Consider the following 21,772-nt stretch of genomic DNA (forward strand, 5'->3'; position numbering starts at 1 on the left):
ATTTCCTAAACAATTGTGGTTAACAACTCAATGACCTTTCTGGGAACAAGAAATTCATTCCTCACTTTTGTCACAATTCTAGACATACACATCTTCATGCAAGGACCTATAGTAGTTACTTTCTTTATGCCACTCATGGTTCATGTTAACTCTTGTGATCAACTTGTTTCCTCCTGCCGACTAAAGTATAGTAATATGTCTCCTAGTAAGAAGGAAAAGTAAACAAATAATGTTCCTTATCCTTCTAGTACTAAAAAAATGTAGAATGTAAAATATATGATTTAAAATATAGGATGTGGAAAGTATTGTTAAATATATAAAGTTGTTGTAAATTATTTGGTATATGTTTTAAGGCTACATCTATGTTTTATAAATTTTTAGAGTATTATATAATAATAATGAATAAATTAATTATGTTAGAAAAGGATAAATGGCATATTTATAAACTCCTATTTAATTTATATATATATATATATATATATATATATATATATATATATATATGTTAAACTTTTCAGATTTTAAACAAATTATTTTTTTTAGTGGGGAGATTAGTTCGTCCAATAAGTAGGTATTATAAGAAAAATAATTATATTTACTTAATAAGATCAAACTTGTTTAATGACTTAACCACCATGAGCTTTATGGAATTTCACTAAAATATTTTTGTTCAACAAATCGTTCAACGACTTCTAGAAACTTTTCTTAAAAGCTTACCCAACAAGTAAAACAACTTAAACTCTTTGGATTTTTTAAATGTTATCCTCACTTAGCAAGTGACTAACTCACCCAACGAGTCTACATAATTGTATATATCCCACTATATATCCAGTTATGGCCTTTGTCTATTTAGGTATTTTTACCATACAAAAAAAAATTACGTTCAATTCAAAATTGACCTTAAATAGAACCACCTGTCTCAACTAATATACCTTAAAGGTTCCATGGTCACAAAAAGGTCTAAACACCCTATCAATTAGAAATTCAACAACAATTCTCAACACCATTAATGTTTAACAAAACAACCAACATTATTACACAACATGTATAATCACAAATATATTTCATATAATCAAACTAACTAAGCATAAAAAAAATTATGTAACCAAATAGTTACATTTCCTTATTTGGATTTGAAACTTTAACTCACTAAGCTTCGAGAAATCTAACTCCCACAAGAGGCTCTTGATAAGTGTCTAGAACATGTTAATTTTTCACAAAAAAAGTGACATTTATCATGCTTTAATTGATCATATTTTGTAAGTAGACAACCCTTTTTACTTTAGATTATAGAATAAGGTGTATAGAAGTAAGAAAATAAGGAAACTTATGTGTTTGTGATGCTTTTGCAAATATTTTCAAAGATTTTAAGTATGTGTAGCTTAAGCCCTAAAAATGGTGTTGATTGCTACAAAGGTGATTAAGGAAACCCTCATAAGGAGGAAACCTTAAGCACCCACTTTAAGAAAGGCGGTTACAGCTCGAGCCCCAAATGTCTCGTTTTGTAGTGAAGCCATAAGATGGCATTGAACACTTAAGGTAGTTAACAGTAAACCATACATAAAGAGAAGCCTCTATGACTGAGTACCAAAGTTGGAGTTGAGCATTGTCCTTGACAATTTATAAACTCAAACCTCATGTCCTCATTTTAGGCATTGAGTGAGGAATTAAATATGTAGTAGTAGGGTAGGAATACAATTTTGGAGGCTCGAGAGAGACATTTTCATAGTAAATCTTAAGTTTAGATATTGTTGAGATTGCATTACAATATTCTATGAGTAGCGGAACTATTTCATGTTAAGGTTGAATGTAATCAATTCTAATTCTCTATAATTCTACTTCTTGAATATTTATCTATGCTTTCATTTAATATGTTTATAAATTAGTTTGTGCTTGTTATTGGGTGAACTAATCATCCATCTTATGTCATTAGCTTTGGATTGAGCAGGAACAAGTTTTTATTTATGGTTCAGCTAATTTTCTTCCTGTTTTTAGATGTTAGGAATACAAGTTATTCATTCAAATAGTCACTGAGGGATCATACTAAAGTATGATGACCTTAGGCTCTAGGTGCTAAGAATGGACCTGGAGTTACATTTAAAGAGCAATTTAGGGTGGTGATAAGTGTGGGTTGGTGATACTCTTAAATGCAATTGTTCATGTCTTGAGAGTACTCTTTGATGTAACTCTAGGTTCCAGGAATGAACCTAAAGTTACATTTAAGAGTACACCAAGACATGAACAATTAACAATTTCATCTTTATAGATAATAATTGGATTGGTACAAGAGACAACAGACAATGTGGTGAAATCTAACCCCAACACGTCTTCATCATATTGCAATCAACTTTTTTCATTGAATCTGTTTAAACACGTTTTTATTTGACTTTTTACTATAACAAATATGTTTCTACATGCTTGTCTTACAACCAAACACCATTTTATCTATAAGAGCCTAGAAAATCATGTCATAGAATTAATAGTGTGCTTTAAATAATGAGATTCGGTTATTTTAATATTAAAATTTTAACGTACACAAGTGCAAAAAAGGCCTTTGACGTCACCGTTTAGACGTTCGACCCCCAAATATCCAACGTAAAAAGAGTATTTAGACGTCCGATATGGGGGGTCTGACGTCTATAGTCTATTTAGACGTCAGACAACTCCATTGGATGCCAAAAAGATACGTAAAAGTAAAAAAAAATGATTTTTTTATTTCTATTAGATGTCCGAGTTGGGGGGGTCTGACGTCTATAGCCTATTTAGACGTCAGACAGCTCCATTGGATGCCAAAATGGTTGTGCCAGAATCTCAAAAGTAATTTTTTTTCATCATTTAGACGTCCGACCCCGTCACCCGGACGTCTAAATACGAATTAGACGTTTGAGCCCCTATGTCGGACGCCAAATGACCTGTAGAAGTAGGTAAAAAGTGACTGTTCCATTGCCCTTAAACGTCGGCTAGACAACCCCGACTTCTAAATGGACCTTAGACGTCAGGGCCCCTTATGTCAGATGCTTAAAGGCTCCGCTAAATTTAAATTTTTAAATGCTTTAAACGTCGGCTTAGGAGGGGTCCCGACGTTTCAATGCATATAGACGTTTGCTTGGTAGGGGGCCCGACGTCTAAATGCATTTTATTACCGCAACACGAACTCGTGGGCAGTTAAGCGCACTGTTCATCATCTTCCTCCTCTTGTTTTCTCTCCCCAGTTTGCATTTTCGAGTGCATTTTCTTTCTTTTGGACCGTTTCAACTTCGTTTTGCTCCGATTAAATTAGTCTTTGATGAATTATCTTCCATTTGAACTGATTAAAATGTGTTTTTGTTGTGTTTTGGTGTAGTTTTGCTCGTGTCCTTGGGCGGCGATTTCTTGCGTTTTCCTCTCCTTCATTTCCCTCCACTAAGTTTTTAATTTGTTAAGAAGGTTAGCATTGTTGTTTAAAAGTTTTGTCTATGCATGTTATTGGCTTTTCGGTATGCATGTTTTTGGCTTTTGGATATACATGTTGTTGGCTTTTGGATTTGCATGTTGTTGACTTTTGGATATATACATGTTATTGAATTTTGTGTATGCATGTTATTGGCTTTTTGCGTATGCATGTTATTGGCTTTTAAATATGCATGTGATAAAGTTTTGTTGTGTTATTATGATTGGTATGTTAGATTATTAGTATCAAATTGAGTGAAACTTAGTTCCCGTTTGACATTTAACACAAACGATTAATCTTTTAATCGTTTGTATTAAATTTTGAATTGTCCGATTGGACAGTTTGGGAAAATTATTTTTCATAATTTGCTATAACATGTACGTTGGAGTTTATGGATAAGATTGATAAAATTTCGGTTCAAATTATTTGTGTTGTTCTCTGGATGCATACTTGATTGTGGTCATCCCTGACTACTCTCATTTCATGTATTTCGGAGACCAATGCAAAATTTTGCCGAAATCTTATCAAATCTATCATGTTATACTTCTTTGCATGTGTCTTAGCAAATTATGAAAAATAATTTTTCTGAATGGGTAGGGCCAAACCTTGTGAGAGTTAAAAAATTGAAACTGATGAAGTATGTTACGAACTTAGTATGGATCGAAGCTAGATGAATGAACATCGCATCAGTGAAGAATATGAGAAGGGTGTTTCGGAGTTCTTGCAATATGTTGAACAAAATGCAAAGTCTGTGAATGAGACATATTTTTGTCCTTGTGTTCGTTGTCTTAATCAAACACTCCAAGACTTAGGCAATATGCGTGACCATCTATTCATGTTCGACATAATGAAAACTTATACCATTTGGACTTGGCATGGAGAGGTACTAGACCAGCCTACCACGTTACGAGGAACGAATTATGTGGAAGAATGATTGAGTGATCATTTAGAGGATATGATACATGATGTTGGTGAAGATAATTTTAGAAGAGCTAATTTGTATGATTCTCTTATACATGATTAAAAGCAACCATTGTTCCCAGGATGCTCTAACTTTATACGTCTGTCTGCAACTTTGAAGTTGTTTAGTTTAAAAGTAAGGAATGGATGGACCGATAAAAGTTTCACAAAGTTGTTGGAGTTGTTGAAGGAGATGCTTCCAAGAAATAATACTCTACCTATTCGTCATTACAAGGCAAAGAAAATTTCATGTCTAATGGGTCTCGAATATCAAAAGATACATGTTTGTCCTAATGATTGTGTTTTGTACATAAAGGAGTTTGCTTCGCTAAAGTATTGTCCAACATGTGGTTTATCCCGTTTTAAAAAGAAAAATGACAAAAACACTGGTGATGAAGGTAATGGTGCACCTGTTAAGGTGATGTGATATTTGCCTATAATACCTAGGTTGAAATGTATGTACTCTATTAAAGAAGATGCAAAGAACCTTAAATGGCACGTTGTCGGAAGAAAGTGCGATAATCTTCTTCGACACCCAACTGATTCACCACAATGGAAGAAGATCGATGAAACATTTCCAGAATTTGGTGCAGATCCAAGAAACTTAAGACTTGCACTTGCAACTGATGGTATGAATCCTTATGGGAACTTAAGTAGCAAACATAATTCATGGCCAATGTTAATGATATACAATCTTTCTCCTTTGTTGTGCATGAAGAGAAAATATGTGATGTTGTCCATGATGATATCGGGTCCTAGACAACCTGGAAATGACATTGATGTTTACTTGAAACCTTTAATTGATGATTTGAAAATATTGTGGGAAGAAGGGGTCGAAGAGTTCAATTCAGATGTTCAAGAAAGTTTCCGTTTGCGTGCAATGTTGTTTTGCATTATAAATGATTTCCCAGCATATGGAAACTTGAGCAGTTACAATGTTAAAGGTCATTTTTCATGTCCCATTTGTGAAGAAAACACTAGTAAGACAAGAGTGGACAACTTATCTTCTGCAAAGATGGACCTATGAAGACTTCTATTTGTTGTTGAACATTAGTTACATTTAGTTTAAGCTTAACTTTTGATAGTTTAAGTTTTGGATTGTTTTTTAGATTATTTAGAACTTTGTTTAGTTGAAACGCATATATATATATATATATATATATATATATATATATATATATATATATATATATATATATATATATATATATATATATATATATATAATAGTATACTGTTCTGGGACAATTTTATGTTTTTCAAGTGTGGTTTTATTGTAAAAATAAATAATTTAAAAAAAAAACACTCAGCAGACGTCTGTTAATGTCATGTCGGATGTCTATATACGTTTGTCAGTGCATAGACAGACGTCCAATGGATTGCAGAGGCTGAGCTTGCGCCAGGGTCTTAGACGTCTGCTGCCACCCCTATCAGACGTCTATATAGACGTCTGACATGTATAGATCGAACGTCTATATAAATGTCTGACTTGTACAAGTCATACGTCTATATAAACGTCGGTCTGGGGTCCGACGTCCCATCAACGCCACCCGAATAGACGTCAGGTCGGGATCAGACGTAAAAAGCCCAAAATAATGGACTTTAAAAACCTTTTATGCACTAGTGGTATAAATATAATTTCTATAAATGAGTTTCATTATCTAAAATCACACCATCTCTCTAAACTTCTCTTCTTTCGAGATCTACCCTTTCTCTAAGCTTTCTGACCACCCATTCATTTTTCTAAATATCAGAGACTACCTGAGTGATCCTTGAAGTAAGATCTTCAACTTTATTCAAACAAAAGAGTAAGTTGGTTTTTGTTTTTCTCCTTAGTATGTGTGCTTTTTCCATGTATGCCAAGTACTTTAGTTTGCATGTGATTATAAGACTGTCTATTGATCAATGGTCCCAACAATGTGTCTTGATCATGTTTTTATTATTCGTAGGAGCAGATAAAGTTTCTTGAGCTTTTGGATCTGTCTTAGGATCTTTAGAGTTGTTTGGAATCTATCAGGTAAGAGAAGCTAATTACCTCGTTTTAAAGTTTTGGTACTTTGATAATCTGAGCTTGTATGTTTAAGTTTGACGGAATTAGTTAGAATGGTTAAATTAGTGGTTGAGCATGTTGAAATTATGTTGTGTTTGATGGTTGTATGTTTCTTGATCTTGTTTGAATTGGTGTTGAATTGAGGGACTAAGGATCAAGCCATTTGAGCAAGTTGATATGCACTCTAACCTTGAAACTTATTTTTGAACCAAACACTAAAGTCAGGAATACCAATTTGGTCATCTGAACAGGTCTCTGGCTCCCTAAATCACATAATTAAGTGTGCTGCTTTCTAATATGGCACAAAGTGGTGCTGGTGTGGTGTTGAGGGGCTTTACCTTGTTGTCAGGGATAAATTTCGAACCACAAAATGTGTCATTGAGGACTAAGAAAGACAGTTTGGAAATATCTGGAATGTAAATTTGGCAGCCGAGTCATAAGATGACACTAAGCACTTAAGGCATTTAAGAGAATGCCCTACATAGAGGGAAACCTCTATGACTGAGCGTTACAGCTAAAGCTGAGCACTTCCTAGACAATTTATAAATACAGACCTCATGTCCTTATTTTAGGCATTGAATGAAGAATTAAATATGTAATAGTGGAGTAGGAAAACAATGTTGGAGGCTCGAGAGAGGTGCTTTCATTGTAAATCTTATGTCTAGATGCTGTTAGGATTTCATTGCAATATTCTATGAGTAGTTGAGCTCTCTGTGTTGAGGTTGAATGTAATCAATTCTAATTCTTTGTACGTCTACTTGTTTGATATTTATCTATTTTTTCATTCAATCTGTTTGTAAATTAGTTTGTGCTTGTTGTTGGATGAACTTACCACTTATTTTATTTCATTGGCTTGAGATTGAGTGTACACTGGTTTCAAGTTGTGGTCTAACTAATTTTCCTCCTACTTTTAGATGCTAAGAATATATCTAAGGCGCTAACTAGTTCTAGAGTTGTGATCTTAATGCAAGTGATTCATTCAAGCAGTCATTAAGAGATCATGCTGAAGTTCGATGATCTTAGACTCTAGATGCTAGGAATGGACTAAGAGTTACATTTAAAGAGTACTCCTAGAACATTGAATGATTTGCATAAGTGAATAGACAAGATCAATATTGGTTCAATGGAAGAGGATGAGATGAAATCCAATCATACCATTCACTTCACTCAATCTATATAATATATACTACTATTAATATTTTCATACCAAAATCCCAAAAAACAAACTACCAATATACTTGTTAAATCTAACCTCTATTTAGTTGTATTATAACTGACTTAGTGCACTTGCCAATCGGTCACACAACTGAATACTTTCTTTTTTAAAACCTGACATTGTGTGTTGCTAGGACTTTTGGAGCCTAAGCCCTATGGATATAAAATCTCAACTTAAGTTTACCCCATCAGCTCTGTTTGTACAAAAAAACTCAAACCAATTATCAGACTTGGTGCACTTGCCAATCGATCACACAACTGAATATTTTCTCTTTTAAAACTTGATACTATGTGATGTTAGGACTTATGGAACTTAAGTCCTATAGATATAAAATCTTAACTTAAGTTTACCTCATCACCTAAGAAAACTCAAATCAATTATCTGAATATATTTCAATGATCATAAAAAGAAAAATATTCATTTTTAATGCAAGATAACTATATTTAAGTACTTAACACCATTTGATGTAAGAAAAATTATAAAATGACCCAAAAACAGGATAAAAGATGAATTATTTTATTGGTGTTTCTGATGGATCAAGATGATAGTATTCTTTGTCATATAGTGTTTTACTATATCTTCAAACATGAGTCCATAAAAAATAAAGAATATTTTGTAAAAAAATAATAACTTTTATAAAATAAAACTTGATTACTAAATTTTCTATAATTCAAACTTTTGTTAACAAAATAATCAAGTACGGTTATAAAAATTATTTCAACTAAATAGATTATTTTCTATATCTTTAAAATGATGATTAATATTAATTAATTATTTATTTAAAATATAATTTTTTATTATACAAATGTTTATGAAAATTCTATTAATAATAACGTTTAATTAAAATATTTAATAATCATTATTATCATTATACATAATTAAATTTTATATCTTTTTTAATAATACTCATAAATTTAAACTAAATATAAATAATCATTATTCATACAGAAGTATTTTTATTAAAAGTAGTTTATATGAACGATAAGATTTATATATTAAATTTTAAAATTATATTAATATATTTATTAATAATAAAATTATATATTTTTTGAATTTATTTTCCATCTTTTAAAAAATATTTATATTTTTCTAATATAATTTTTAACTGTGGTTAGCCTTTTTTAATTCATAATTTTTTAACAATAAATATCTGTTAATTATTTAATTAATATTGATGAATTTAGTTTAATCGTTTGTATACATTTTTAAATAAATATTTCAAAAATATTGAAAGTTTTTTAAATGGTTTTCAAAAATAAAAATAAAAACCAAGTGAGAAATGGGCTCCTACAAAATCGATTTTCCCGACTTATTTTTTAATCCAGAGTTCAGATTGAATAACATAAATGGAACCGATTTCTCAACAAGAAAAGTAAATAAAAAAAGATATACTTGAATAAATATGTTAGTATTTTTAATTCTTTTAGAATTTGGACTCATTGAAAATTTGTACAAAGAACAAATGAAAAAAAAACTAATTTAGTCAACAATGTCAGTTGTTTTTATTTTTTGAGTACTTTTGATTTCTGTATTTTTGCTATTTTGTTGTTTGAAAATTGTCATTTATTTCAAATCTTTTTAATGTTTTTAAGTATTTGTATTATAAAATTAAACTAGTTTTATCTCCAACTTTTTTATGAATTTTTGAAAATGGAAGAAAAAAAGATAGTAATTTTATACTTAAAAGATAAAAAAAAAAAATCTAAAGCAAAAACATTCCAAAACTTTCAATACTAGTTTCACTCTGTCTTTCTAATTTTTGTCGGTGATTTTTATTAAGTTTATTGGGTATGCTGTAATGTAACTATTTAATAAGAACATTATAATTATTACTTAAATTAATTTTATATTAAATTAATTTTATATACGAATCATTATTAATACTAACATTTTTTTCCAAATGAAATTTAAAAACAAGAGTAATATTAAATTATATTGAAATGATTTAATATTAAAGTATTAAACTTAATAATTTATATTCAAATAAATTTATTTGCCAGTACTAATTACTAGTTAATTTTGTTAATTCACAATTTTATTAACAATAAAGGTATCTATTTATTAATTAATTGCTGTTTTCTCTTAAAAGAGTTTATTTGAGTAAATATTTGTTTCTAAGATTTATTGTGCGATTTTCTTTTTAAATTTGGGTTTATCAGGGAAAAGGATTTTGTGTTTGCAATTACTATGGAAAGAAAAATAAAAATTTAATAGGATAGAAGAGAAACAATGCAGTTTGAAGATGGAGTTCACCAAATTGAATGTTGGAGTTAAAACTCAACAAGAAACTCAAGCTGCTTCAGAAAACTGACGTGTAAAGCACAGAAAGATAAAACAGAAGCGCGTTATTCTTATTATTAATATTATCAAAAGACCAAACATGAATATTAAAATCCACAACATAACGTAAAAAAAATGAAATTTTTGCCACCCAACAAAAAGCATTGAAAGCAAAGGTCACCACTCCTGAATCTCTTTGCCTCTGAGACTAAGAAATGGCCTAAAGAACAAGAGTACAGCAACACAATCTCACCCCTCTTTCTAGAAAACCCTGTTCCTGACAGCATCGTCCTCATAACCCTCAACTCAAACACATCGCTTTGAATCTTCATTGATTCTCCTTCCTCTGGAGTTATCAGTTTGAACCACTTTCTTTAAACTAAACATCTCTTCAATCTGAAGTTACCCAATGCTTGCCTTTCAAGTTTGTTCTGTTCCCAATATTGGTCCTATGTTGGGGTATTTAATTTTGGGGTGACAGAGATCCTGGTTCGGGAACTGTTTGCGAAAGAGGAGTAAAAGAAAGCAGAAAGAACAGGTTTGCATTTAAGTCCTTGCAGGTGAAATCTGAGGTGTAGGTTTTGATTCTGAGTTATAATTACAATATAGGTAGGTTACTTGTAAAGAGACTTAACATTGACTTATTGTGAAGTTTCCTCCACCTTTTGCACCTTAAAACATTGTTCCTTTCTGAAGAGGGTGTAATCAGATCTGAGCCTGTTATCTAGAGGTGGGTCCCAATTCCCCTAACCGAACCATTGTCGATTTGTCATGTATGTTACTTATATAGCTCCCAAATCAAAATCTTTGGCATTGGGTGTGGATTGGTGCCGATTAAGATAAGCATCTTTGTTTGAAAACCAAGTTTTATCCTGCAGAAAACATGGACGCTTCTGTGCTTACATGCTAAATATACTTGTTAAGAGGGTGGCTCTGGTTCTGCTGCCGAATCATTGTACTTCTCTTCTTATCTTGCTAAGATTTGTGGGGTTCTTGGAGATTTGTGTTTAAACTCATCTGCAGGAACTGAGCGCAGGAAGAGATCCTGGTTTGCCCTTGAAGTGAAGGGGTTTAAAAGTTTGATTCTGGTTTGGCGGTATCACAAGAGTATGAGGAAAAATGCAGGTTCTCATTCAGGAAGGATGTTTAGTGACAGGAAGTGGATTCTCCCTTTTTTTGCAAGTTTGATTATATCTATGAGTCTGGTTCTGACAGCTATTCTTGGGGCACTTAGTTCTGATAGTGGGGGAGAGCAATCACCGTTTGAAATCATTTCCTTCAAGAGATCAGAGAATTCCAATGGATATTTTGTGGAATCAGATATAGAAAGGTCTTCTAATGTTAGTGTGGTGAAAAGGGAGGCACCAAGGTTTGCCTACCTTATATCAGGCACCAAGGGTGATAGTCATAGGATGATGAGGACATTAGAGGCAGTGTACCACCCAAGGAATCAATACATCTTGCATTTAGATCTCGAGGCACCGCCCAGGGAAAGGTTGGAATTGGCAAATGCAGTGAAAGCTGATCCAGTTTTTCGTGAGGTGGAGAATGTTCGTGTTATGTCTCAATCCAATTTGGTAACTTATAAGGGTCCTACGATGATTGCTTGCACCCTCCAAGCTATTGCAATACTATTGAAGGAAAGTTCAGAATGGGACTGGTTTATTAACCTCAGTGCTTCAGATTATCCTCTTATGACACAGGATGGTTAGTAACTGACCCTTTATTAGCAACTTCATGTTCTATCATAAAATTTCTCTCATAATGCATAAATAAATTATGGCCTTTTCGTCTGACCCTTACAAACTGTCGTCTAGATTTGAACACATGATTCTGTTTCACAGTGGTTTCACAGTGTACAGTGACGATGTATGGCAAATGGATAGTAATAGTTAGGCTGCTACATAATGTGTAGTTTGCCTTTCGTTTTTGACACGTTGTTACTTTATTTCCCTTGATCACTACACTATTGTTTTGTGGGCAGAAAATATTATTAAAGTATGGAGTGATGTATGTTTTAGCAACAGGAACGACTTTTGTTCATCTTTTTCAATCTTGCGATCATTGCCAATTATGCAGGATGGATCTCTATGTAACATCATTAGGTTTGTTTAACAACTACTGACTGAAATAAGTGGGTTACATTACATACTATCAAACACAATTATCACTTCCATTTTCTTGTTACACGTGTTTAAGTAGTAAAAGACTAGCAAGTAATTTATGGCCTGAACTATGAAATAAAATCATTTGCTATTTTCACTGTCTCGTGTTTTTCTCTCCCTCTGTATTTCTATTGTTTTATGTTGCTATTCCATGAAATTCTATTTATAATCTTCCACCACAGTCATTCTAGCCTAAAGCGTAGTTGTTTTTAGTAATTCAAGGACAGTCATCCTCGTGAAGCAAGACAGAAATTAGTTAGTTCATGTGCCTCTTATAATACAGTCTACAAGTAGTGTAAATTTTATATATTTCTACTTGTACCATTCAGACCGTTTTGATATTCAAATCATTGCTAATATGGGTTGGTGGTTGCTCTATTCCCTAACAAATGTGAGGGATGCCAAATTGAATCTCCATAAATTAGCTTTGCCTTGCTCTCTAAGAAAACTGCGACCTAAGTTTATCCCACTTGATGTCAGAGTTTGAGGTCCTATTATTGAAGATATGACATATGCCTTGCCACCAATACCATTGCATCCTTGAATTTCTCCAGTCAACCCCAATATGCATTTTATGCATATATTTGGGAGATTTGTTTGTATACTTATGATCGTTGATATCTGCCAGATTACCTTCATAATCTATAACTTACAGCACAGAGGTGCTAAACAAGGTCTTTCAATATCTCCATTACCACAGCAGATGTTAGTTCTTCTTTTCAATAAATATCCATTGTTTTTTAAAATATCTGATTCTTTACTACAGAACTTTTGGGCACTCATACCCAAGTGTTTGTCTCATGAGTTTCTCTCTAAAGTGAACAAACGTATATCCTCTGTTTAATTAATTTTGAATTGCATTGTGGTCTTAGTCTCCTTTAAATTAAGATGGATTACTAATTACCTCTGCTCACATTAGACAAACTTCAGAGGAGTTTTACTTTTCCCAATCTCAGTCGTTAGTTGCTGAAGAATTCTTAACTGCAATTCAGAATATATTTGGGACATGGATTATATTATAAATAGTTTATTCTTTCTCTGCATGACCAGAACTACGCGTGCTTCCGGAATTGAAGTATGAACTGGACATAATTGTAAAACATTCGAGATAAATTCATAGAAGTCTGAAATTGATTTGGGTGGTTGTCAGATGCAAAAAAGTTTATAGTACCTGCATAACTGCGTAACAATTTGCTTCATGGTATTTTGTACTCAATGATTTGAGTCTTCTGGTTTCAGCATCTTCTTTGTCTGATATTCTATCATTTGGCATAAATCCAGATTCGTATAGATCATTCCATGCTGTTTATAGTTTTAGTTTAAGCATCTATCAAGTCAAACATGCAAAAAGTTTACTTCCTGAACCCATTTGATATTTGTTTTCGGCTTTTCCAGATTTGCTTTATGTTTTCTCGAATCTGTCAAGAAATCTCAATTTCATCGAGCATACACACATTGCTGGTTGGAAATTGTAAGTGAATATGATTATTATGCATCTGAAAATTTATGTAGACTATATTCTGCTTGTTTTTCTCCCCTGACTTACTTATATTACTTATTCTATGCAGGAATCAAAGAGCAAGGCCCATCATTATTGATCCCGCCCTTTACTTATCAAAGAAATCTGATTTAGCATTGACCACTCAACGAAGAACCCTTCCCACGTCTTTTAAACTGTTTACTGGTATGTCCCTATCCATTATCTATAACATTTTAAAAACCTATTTTCTACTGCAAATTTAAATTAAGATGCCCTTTTAAGGTTTAGCAGTTCTAAGATTGCAAAATAACTAGCTAGCTAGCATGACATGATTACTTAACTTTTTTCCATTAGATGGACAATGAACATGGTAGATCCCTATACTTCTATGCCCTGTGAACAGGTTCAGCTTGGGTTGTACTGACTCGGTCCTTTGTGGAGTACTGTATATGGGGATGGGATAACTTTCCACGGACTATGCTAATGTACTATACAAATTTTGTGTCCTCTCCAGAGGGATACTTTCACACTGTCATTTGTAACACTGAGGAATTCCGTCACACTGCCATAAGCCATGATCTTCACTACATTGCTTGGGACACTCCCCCAAAGCAGCATCCCATCTCCTTAACCATGAAGGACTTTGACAAAATGGTTAAAAGCAAGGCACTTTTTGCGCGCAAATTTGCTAAGGATGATCCAGTTCTAGACAAGATTGACAAGGAACTTCTGGGGCGCACCCACAGATTTTCACCTGGGGCTTGGTGTGTTGGAACCTCAGAAGGTGGGGCTGACCCTTGTTCCGTTCGTGGCAATGGTACAATGTTTAGGCCAGGCCCAGGTGCTGATAGGCTGAGTGAGCTGCTTCATGTGCTGTTATCTAAAGAATCTCTAAGCAAGCAGTGTTTGTGACAAAGGGGTACCCCAACTCAATTAGGATGAATGATGTCAAGTGTACATAAGTGTTGCTATAGATCATATATATCTGATGTAAAAGGTCAGAATTTTGTGCTCAATATAGGTTCATACTCACAATCAACAAGCACTCACCACCAGTTTTGATGCTTGTTTCGGCCTAAAACGCTTTTGGTTGCAGTTCCAACCAACCATTTATGCAATTACAACACTTTGTCGAGTTACAAAAAGGCATTTAAATTCACATTGGACTTTCGAATAGTTATCTATTTTGTTATGGATAAATATTCAGGCAGCATTGCTTACACTTTGTACAATTTACTGTAAGCGTGTGTTAAGATCTTTATATAAATTAGAAACCCACTTCATATTCTTTAGATTTGGGTTTGGAGCTGGCAACTCAAGCAGGTAAACAAAGGCTCCTGAGTGTGACATTGCAGAATTGAAAGACGTGAGTGGTACAATGATAGCTTCCTAATAAATGATCTAATATATTCTATACTATGGTTATTAAGATATGTTATGATGACCTTTTAAAACGAGTTTAAATAAAATTCAACTATAAAAGCTAAATCATGAGGTTGCGTTATGTTCCACTTGTATCCACTATTTTGACTGTAATATACTTGGTAATGTGGAATCTTTAAGTAGAAGATAATTCAAACTTTACAAATGGTGATAATGATCTGTTATTATGACTAGTGTTATTAGTTTCTGGAGACAAATTGTATACTCCAATCTGGTGTGGCACCAACAAGTCAACAACATACACATTATTTTAGTTGAATTTTTAACATTTGCAAGCACTAATCCTTGTGCTGCTGTTCATCAGGGAACATGATCAGTATGTTATAATAGCGCATCTAAAGGGACTTGCCTTTAGTTCAAACTCAAGCACAACAGTTCCTTCGTGTGGATACTTTGCCAATTAGTCATCAAGCATGGTTCTCTGTTGGATACACGTAGACTAAGATAAAGTACTTTTTTTCTTTTTGAATTTTTTGCCGCTGTCAACTTTAATGCATGTGCGTTAAACTTAAAACTGTTGTTTTACCCCATAAATAAACATATTAAGATGTCTTAAAAAGTATATTACTTCCATGATTTTGAAAAAGTGAAGAAAAATGTCATGATTCAATTTGAACCTAAACAATAGAAAAACAGTACCTAGAAAAGTTATGCAGTAATTTTTCGGGAAGAACAATGCTTCATACAGAAACACCCACCATTAGCATCTCTTCACATGGTATCAGTATCAGTACAGGTAACAAAATAAAATTCAGGTACCAAAATAGTTTTGTGGGTCCTACTGAAATCAGATGGTGAAAAGTGTGTGAATGAAAAGTGGTCCATGTACAAGAAAACATGATTAACATTATTCTTTGTTGGAAACAAACGAAGCTTAATGCTCTTATAGTACAGCAGAAAAATATATGATGAGGAAGGAAATAAAAATTCACTAGCTGGATGAAACTTTCCTAAGCATGAAAAAGTAATCTTCTTTGCAAATTTTCCTTACAGGAAACAACAGTTCAGTGGGATCAAATTCTCTCCTTAAGAAATATGATTTAGCTTCAAGTAACTTGGAACTATTTCATCCAATGAAGGATCCTCCTAGCAGAACCTTCTTCCTTTTCATGGCAAAACATTCAGTTTCTTTTTACATTTGTTAAGAGTCACACTGAACTGATAACAAATTTGATGAAACTCCTGTTAGCATCATATTACTATCATATTAGGTGCAATACTAAATATGAAATTCAATAAGGCCACTGCTCTCTCAATCATGTAATAATTGTTGGACTGAACAAATTACAAGCCACCTCTTTGACACCTTGATGTACAAGTGATATCACTTGCAAAAAGGGAGTCACAACCTCCCATTTTCATGCTTTACAATTTTATGAATAACATCAATATCAAATATGAGATATAGTATAGTTATTATCAACAGGAAGTGGTCACTCCAATAACCGCAACACTGCACCTTTTGCTGAGTCACTTGAGCTGGACCACTATCTGTGTTTACCCTCAATGTGCTTGTCTTCACCTGAATTTGATTTGAAATAACCAAATATTCTGCTGATATGTTCCATATAAAAAAAGTAGAACCTTAAGGGAATACAATGATCATTAGTATGAAAAATGTATAAAATGGATAGAAAACCATTTGTAGAAAGAACATTTTCCCTTTATACAAGGATACTTGTAATCAAATCTATAATAGGCCACGTCTTCAACTTGGTAATTTTGGACCACAAACCCAACTGGGGCATATATATTTGCAGTGTAAAAGAAAAACACAGCAGAGAAGATACTGTTTGATCAAAAGGCGGATATTCAGAGTTATGTTGGCTAATAATGTATTTTACAGCAGTGTTTTTCTTGGGTTTGCAGAGGATCTCCAAACCCATTCATCCTTGTCTCCAATCATCAATTAACTTTCAACGTATAAAATAGAAATATATTATGAATTCAATTGGAATCCAAAGGGTAAAAATTGAAAAATGGCATACTGAGAGTTTTCTACTCCTTCAATCACAAATTGTTATATATGATGTTTAACTATTAGCTTTTATTATAATTATTTTGAATATCGTATTTATGACAAGCTTAATTTACAGTATAAAACTTTTATAATGTAAAAGTTAATCTCATATACTTAATCTTTACAGATAATAATTATGTAACAAGTTACCAAGTAAAAGAGAGTGGCAATAATGATAAAGAAAAAAAAAGGGTGGAATGAATAACTTGGGTTACATAAGTAGATTCAGTTAATATACACTCAATGTTTAATAAGAGCTTCTAATCTATTGATTAAGTTTCCGAAGTTGTTGAATTTACTAGATTTGTTAATAACTTACTATGGATATATATTTTTGTAGATACATTTATTTATAGTTTTATTGTGCAGCGAAAATATTTTATATATATATTTTCTTTACTTTTAACTTTTTAGTAAATTTTTGTTGAGAAATAATAAATTGGATTTGATGTATATATTTGTTAATTTTTATATTTTTAGTTTATCTAACTATTTTTACTGTTTTGACTATAATTTTTCCGTACATGTTATTTTTATTGGTTCTAGTTACATTAAATAATAAATTTTTAAGATTTCAAAATGAATATATTGTTTATTAGATTTAGAGCTCTTTATACTTTTCTATGACTTTATCAAATTAAGACAAATTTTCTAAATTTTTATAAAAGAGCATATACAAATTCAATTTTGTTTGTTTTAACTTAGAATTTTGTAATTAAGTTTATGGACGTAATTAAAGCTAATATATAGTTAAATGTTTAGTTCATATTTTATCCTATATATAGTTTAAATGTGTTATAAATAGTATACAAAAATCATTTCTTTGATTTTAGTTTTAGGAATTGTCCTTTTTTACCCTTCATCTCTTTTTCTTTTATTCTTGATTTATGTTTTTCATCGATAGATAACTAACGTTGTTAAATTTTGATTTCATAATTATATACACATTAGATTGAGTGATATTTTGATTTGATTAATAATTAATTAATTTATTAAATATAGTAATTGTTCAAATTTAGATTTTAACTAAAGAAAAATGTTATAAGATTATTTACTTAGCTCTTAATGAAATATAGGAAAACATTAGAAAGCGGGATTTGAATAGTATTTTAAAATCTTTTTGCAAGATAACATTTAATGACTATTGCAAGGGTTAGATAATATACCGTACTTGTTAGACGCTTGTGTTTTTAAATGAGTGTTTAGGAAAACTTTAATAAACAAAACAATAATACAAGTATTTTTATACTGATTCGCTCTAACCTGAGTTACGTCGTTTAGTTCTTCTTTAACAAAGATTACAACGAATATCAACCACTCATGGTTTACAAGTATTATCAATAACTTCTAGTTCACCAAGTATTATCAACCACTTCTAGTTACAACTCTACACAAACTGTTTAGAATGTTTAACTCCACAAAGTTAAACAATACAAGTGTTTGAAGATATGTACTATTCTAGCCATCTTCTTTTCAACAAGTTCTCTTTATATAGCCATCTTCGAGAAAGATCCGTTACTAAAAGAGTTGACCTCCTTGAGAGTAGGTAACCTTATGTATGAACATATGTACTATTCTACATCTTGGGAAGAGTAACATTACGTTTACAGTGATAATGTGTACAACTTTGGACAGAGCATAAAGCTTTAAGAAAACATTTCCAGAATGTCTTCCTATCTCTTAATGTCTTTTTGATCCTTGTGCAGAGCTTCTGAATAAAGCTTGGTATTCTCATTATCTGCAAGAGAGAAAAAGCAAAACAGACACTGATGTAGTACATCCCATGCATTTAATGTTTTTACTTTAAGAGAGCGTTTAGGCATGTTACGTAGAACTTATTGTTTGGCATAAGTCTGTGCTTTTAAATGAAACATATATACAATGTTTAACACTACTTGTCTTAGACAAGCCTTTTATCAAAATATAGATTTTACCTTTTATAACTTCAAGTGCATCATCTTGGGCTTATCAATAATGTTTTAGTAAACACTTCTTTTAAAGGCTACATTTACTAGACGATGTCTCGTTCACCTTTTATAACTTTAAATACATCATCTTGAGTTTATCAATAATATTTTAGTAAATACTTCTTTTAAAGACTACATTTACTAGACAATGTCTCGTTTGTGTGTTAAACTTCAAAACACAAGTTGCTAGACAGTTCAATCTTTGTAGATGATCTTAAGACTTTAAACTTTATATTCACCTTTCTACTTCTTAAATCATTTTTTAGTTCCACTTCGTATCTTTAAATTAATTTATATAAGAAAGAAACTAAACATGGAATATAATCAATATGTATCACTTGATATTCCACCTGCTTTATATTACAAAGTTTAGAGAAAATTTAGAATTTTTTTGAAAAGGACTTTGATATTGAATTCTTGCACACAAGAAAAATCTACAACATTAACTAGTTCATCACTCTTTGTTGTCCCATAACATATCATTACTTTTGCTAAATATATATTAAAAAAAATGCTTTTTTTATTACTGAGATTTATCATATATTATAAATTTTTAATTAGTGTTGTCAAAATGGATCATTCGGACTAATCCGGCTCGACCCATCACGGGTTGGCTACGTAGTGGGTCATCTCAACTTGGCTCACTTATTAGCACGCCAAAAAATTTTGAATCTGGCTCAGTCCACCACGAGTTGATAGGTTAAATGGATTGACTTGACTCATTAATTACAAGTTTTTTTTCAATTAAAAAAATAACAAAAACTTTTTAATTCAAATTTAAATAAAGGATAAAGGTCTTAAATTATATTTATGATCAGTCAAAATACCATTATATTCACAAAAAGATATAACAAATTCTTCTCAACAAAAATTTTAATAGCTTAAAAGCGATTCAAATTTGTTTTTGCATAAAAATTGAATTACTAAGTATGAATTTGTGGATTTTTCATATTGCCTAATTATTTCATACAAAAATAATTTCACGTGAGTTTCTGTTTCAATATTTTGTAAAATGACTAACCTAACAAAAAGTACTTATTAGAAAAATTAGGTGGGTTGGTGAAGATTTTTTTTCTATTGCTTTTTAAGACTTCATCACATCTAGAATTTGTTTTTTTGTTTATTTAGTGAGATTTCTTTATATAGAGGTATTTTATAACCTATAAATAATTATTGGATATCAATTATAAAATGTTTGATTGAGAAATTTTTAGACAAAAAATATTTGTATATATAAATTGAAATACTTTATGATAAAAATACATTGTTTTAATAGTTATAATAGTTTTCACACATTGTTGAAAAATAGAGTGTAGGTGGAGGACATCTCGATCCATAGAGGGACATGGACACTTCAGTATGTACCAACGTGGAACACGTACGTTAGTACTACAATATGGATCTACATAAACAAGAAGGACAAATCTGAGAAGGATTAAGGATAACTAACCATATTATGAAACCCTAAAACAATGTAACCCTACAACCCTGGACCCAATTAGCAGGGTCCATTCACATACTATATATAGTCATTATTCACGAGGTAAGTAGATAGATAAAATCATTTATTAGGATCTTGCTATTTTATAATTAGTTTCTAACTTGAGCATTAGAGTATCTTTGTAGGCTCCTTCGCCAAGGTCACCCAACCCTTACTAGAAGAGAACATCATGACAAATGTAGTAGAAAAATGACATGTTATTTGAAGCACAGAGAGAAAAGTGGACAATAGAGCTTCTTGATACGTCTCGACCTAAACAAAAGATTTGTGTACTTTTGGGTATATCTCAGCTCAACAAAAACAAAAGAACTAAGAGATGTAGTGGTTTTAATGAAAACATTTCTTCAAAAATATTTTTACAAGTAAAGATATAAATAAAAGAGACAAATTACACATAAAATAAAAAAAGTGTAAACACTTATCTCAAATCCAATTGAACTACGATTAATTTTCATTCAAATAACTCGTAAAAAGTTTCAATATATTATCAATATAATGTAGTGGTTTTAATGAAAACATTCTTCAAAAATATTTTTACGAGTAAAGATATAAATAAGAGAGACAAATTACACATAAGATAAAAAAGTATAAAACACTTATCTCAAATCCAATTAAACTACGATTAATTTTCATTCAAATAACTCCTAAGAAGTTCCAATATATTATCAATATGATTATAGTAAGTGTTGTTGAACAAATAGATAAGTTCTCAAAAGAGATTATTTATAATGATGTACACTCTTTACTAAAATTAATTTGACTAATAATAAAAGACATAAAAATACAAACTTTCTAAAGTTGTGTTGTAGTAAATGGTCTTGTGTACACTCTTGTACCAAGAAGTGTGCATAAAGCCCTGTCTATAATGAAAAACATTTCACATTGAATAAGCAATCTTTAGATGTAGATCTAATTTTCCTTTAATATAGATAGTTATATATTTAAAATGTGACTGTTATGAGCTTGTAACTTTAAATATCATTTGAATAACTCAAATCAAAATACCCATGTGAACTTTATCCTTTCTAACTCAACAAGTAAAATCCTTTATATTTATTTTTAAGTTCTTAACATTGAAGTGAAGTTGATACTTTAAAGAAAAAAAAACTATGTGTAAGATTTAAAATAAATTTAGAAAATACTTTAAATGAGAACTATATATTATATTTTTTAGTGATCTCTTCGCTTTATAAAAGTGGATGATAAATAATTTTTAGTTATTAAAACCAAAGCTTGAACTTTAGTAATAAACTTAATCCT

General features: G+C 31.4%; 1 protein-coding gene across 2 annotated transcripts; it reads left to right on the forward strand.

Moving 5' to 3' along the window:
• The first annotated feature begins 10,057 nt into the window (after positions 1 to 10,057).
• Positions 10,058 to 14,823, forward strand: LOC124846525 (beta-glucuronosyltransferase GlcAT14A-like). Of its 2 annotated transcripts, none has more exons than XM_088092774.1 (5): positions 10,058 to 10,666; positions 10,815 to 11,643; positions 13,497 to 13,572; positions 13,670 to 13,785; positions 13,985 to 14,823. In XM_088092774.1, the coding sequence occupies exons 2-5, from the start codon at positions 11,046 to 11,048 to the stop codon at positions 14,491 to 14,493; spliced, it is 1,299 nt and encodes a 432-aa protein (XP_087948900.1). In that variant the 5' UTR covers positions 10,058 to 10,666; positions 10,815 to 11,045; the 3' UTR covers positions 14,494 to 14,823. The 2 variants fall into 2 exon arrangements, with proteins under 2 accessions (XP_087948900.1, XP_087948901.1); XM_088092775.1 differs by having other exon boundaries at positions 10,058 to 10,474.
• The last annotated feature ends 6,949 nt before the right edge of the window (positions 14,824 to 21,772 follow it).

Source organism: Vigna umbellata, chromosome 6 (genome assembly GCF_029865625.1).
Source record: "Vigna umbellata cultivar VRB3 chromosome 6, Vumbellata_1.0, whole genome shotgun sequence".
NCBI classification, from domain to species: domain Eukaryota; kingdom Viridiplantae; phylum Streptophyta; class Magnoliopsida; order Fabales; family Fabaceae; genus Vigna; species Vigna umbellata.

Bases quoted from the DNA above. Each gene is read 5' to 3' on its own strand.
- LOC124846525 (XM_088092774.1), top strand. From the start codon at position 11,046: ATGAGGAAAAATGCAGGTTCTCATTCAGGAAGGATGTTTAGTGACAGG. The intron at 11,644-13,496 runs GTTAGTAACTGA...CGGCTTTTCCAG, and splicing joins TCCTCTTATGACACAGGATG to ATTTGCTTTATGTTTTCTCG. The intron at 13,786-13,984 runs GTATGTCCCTAT...CCCTGTGAACAG, and splicing joins GTCTTTTAAACTGTTTACTG to GTTCAGCTTGGGTTGTACTG.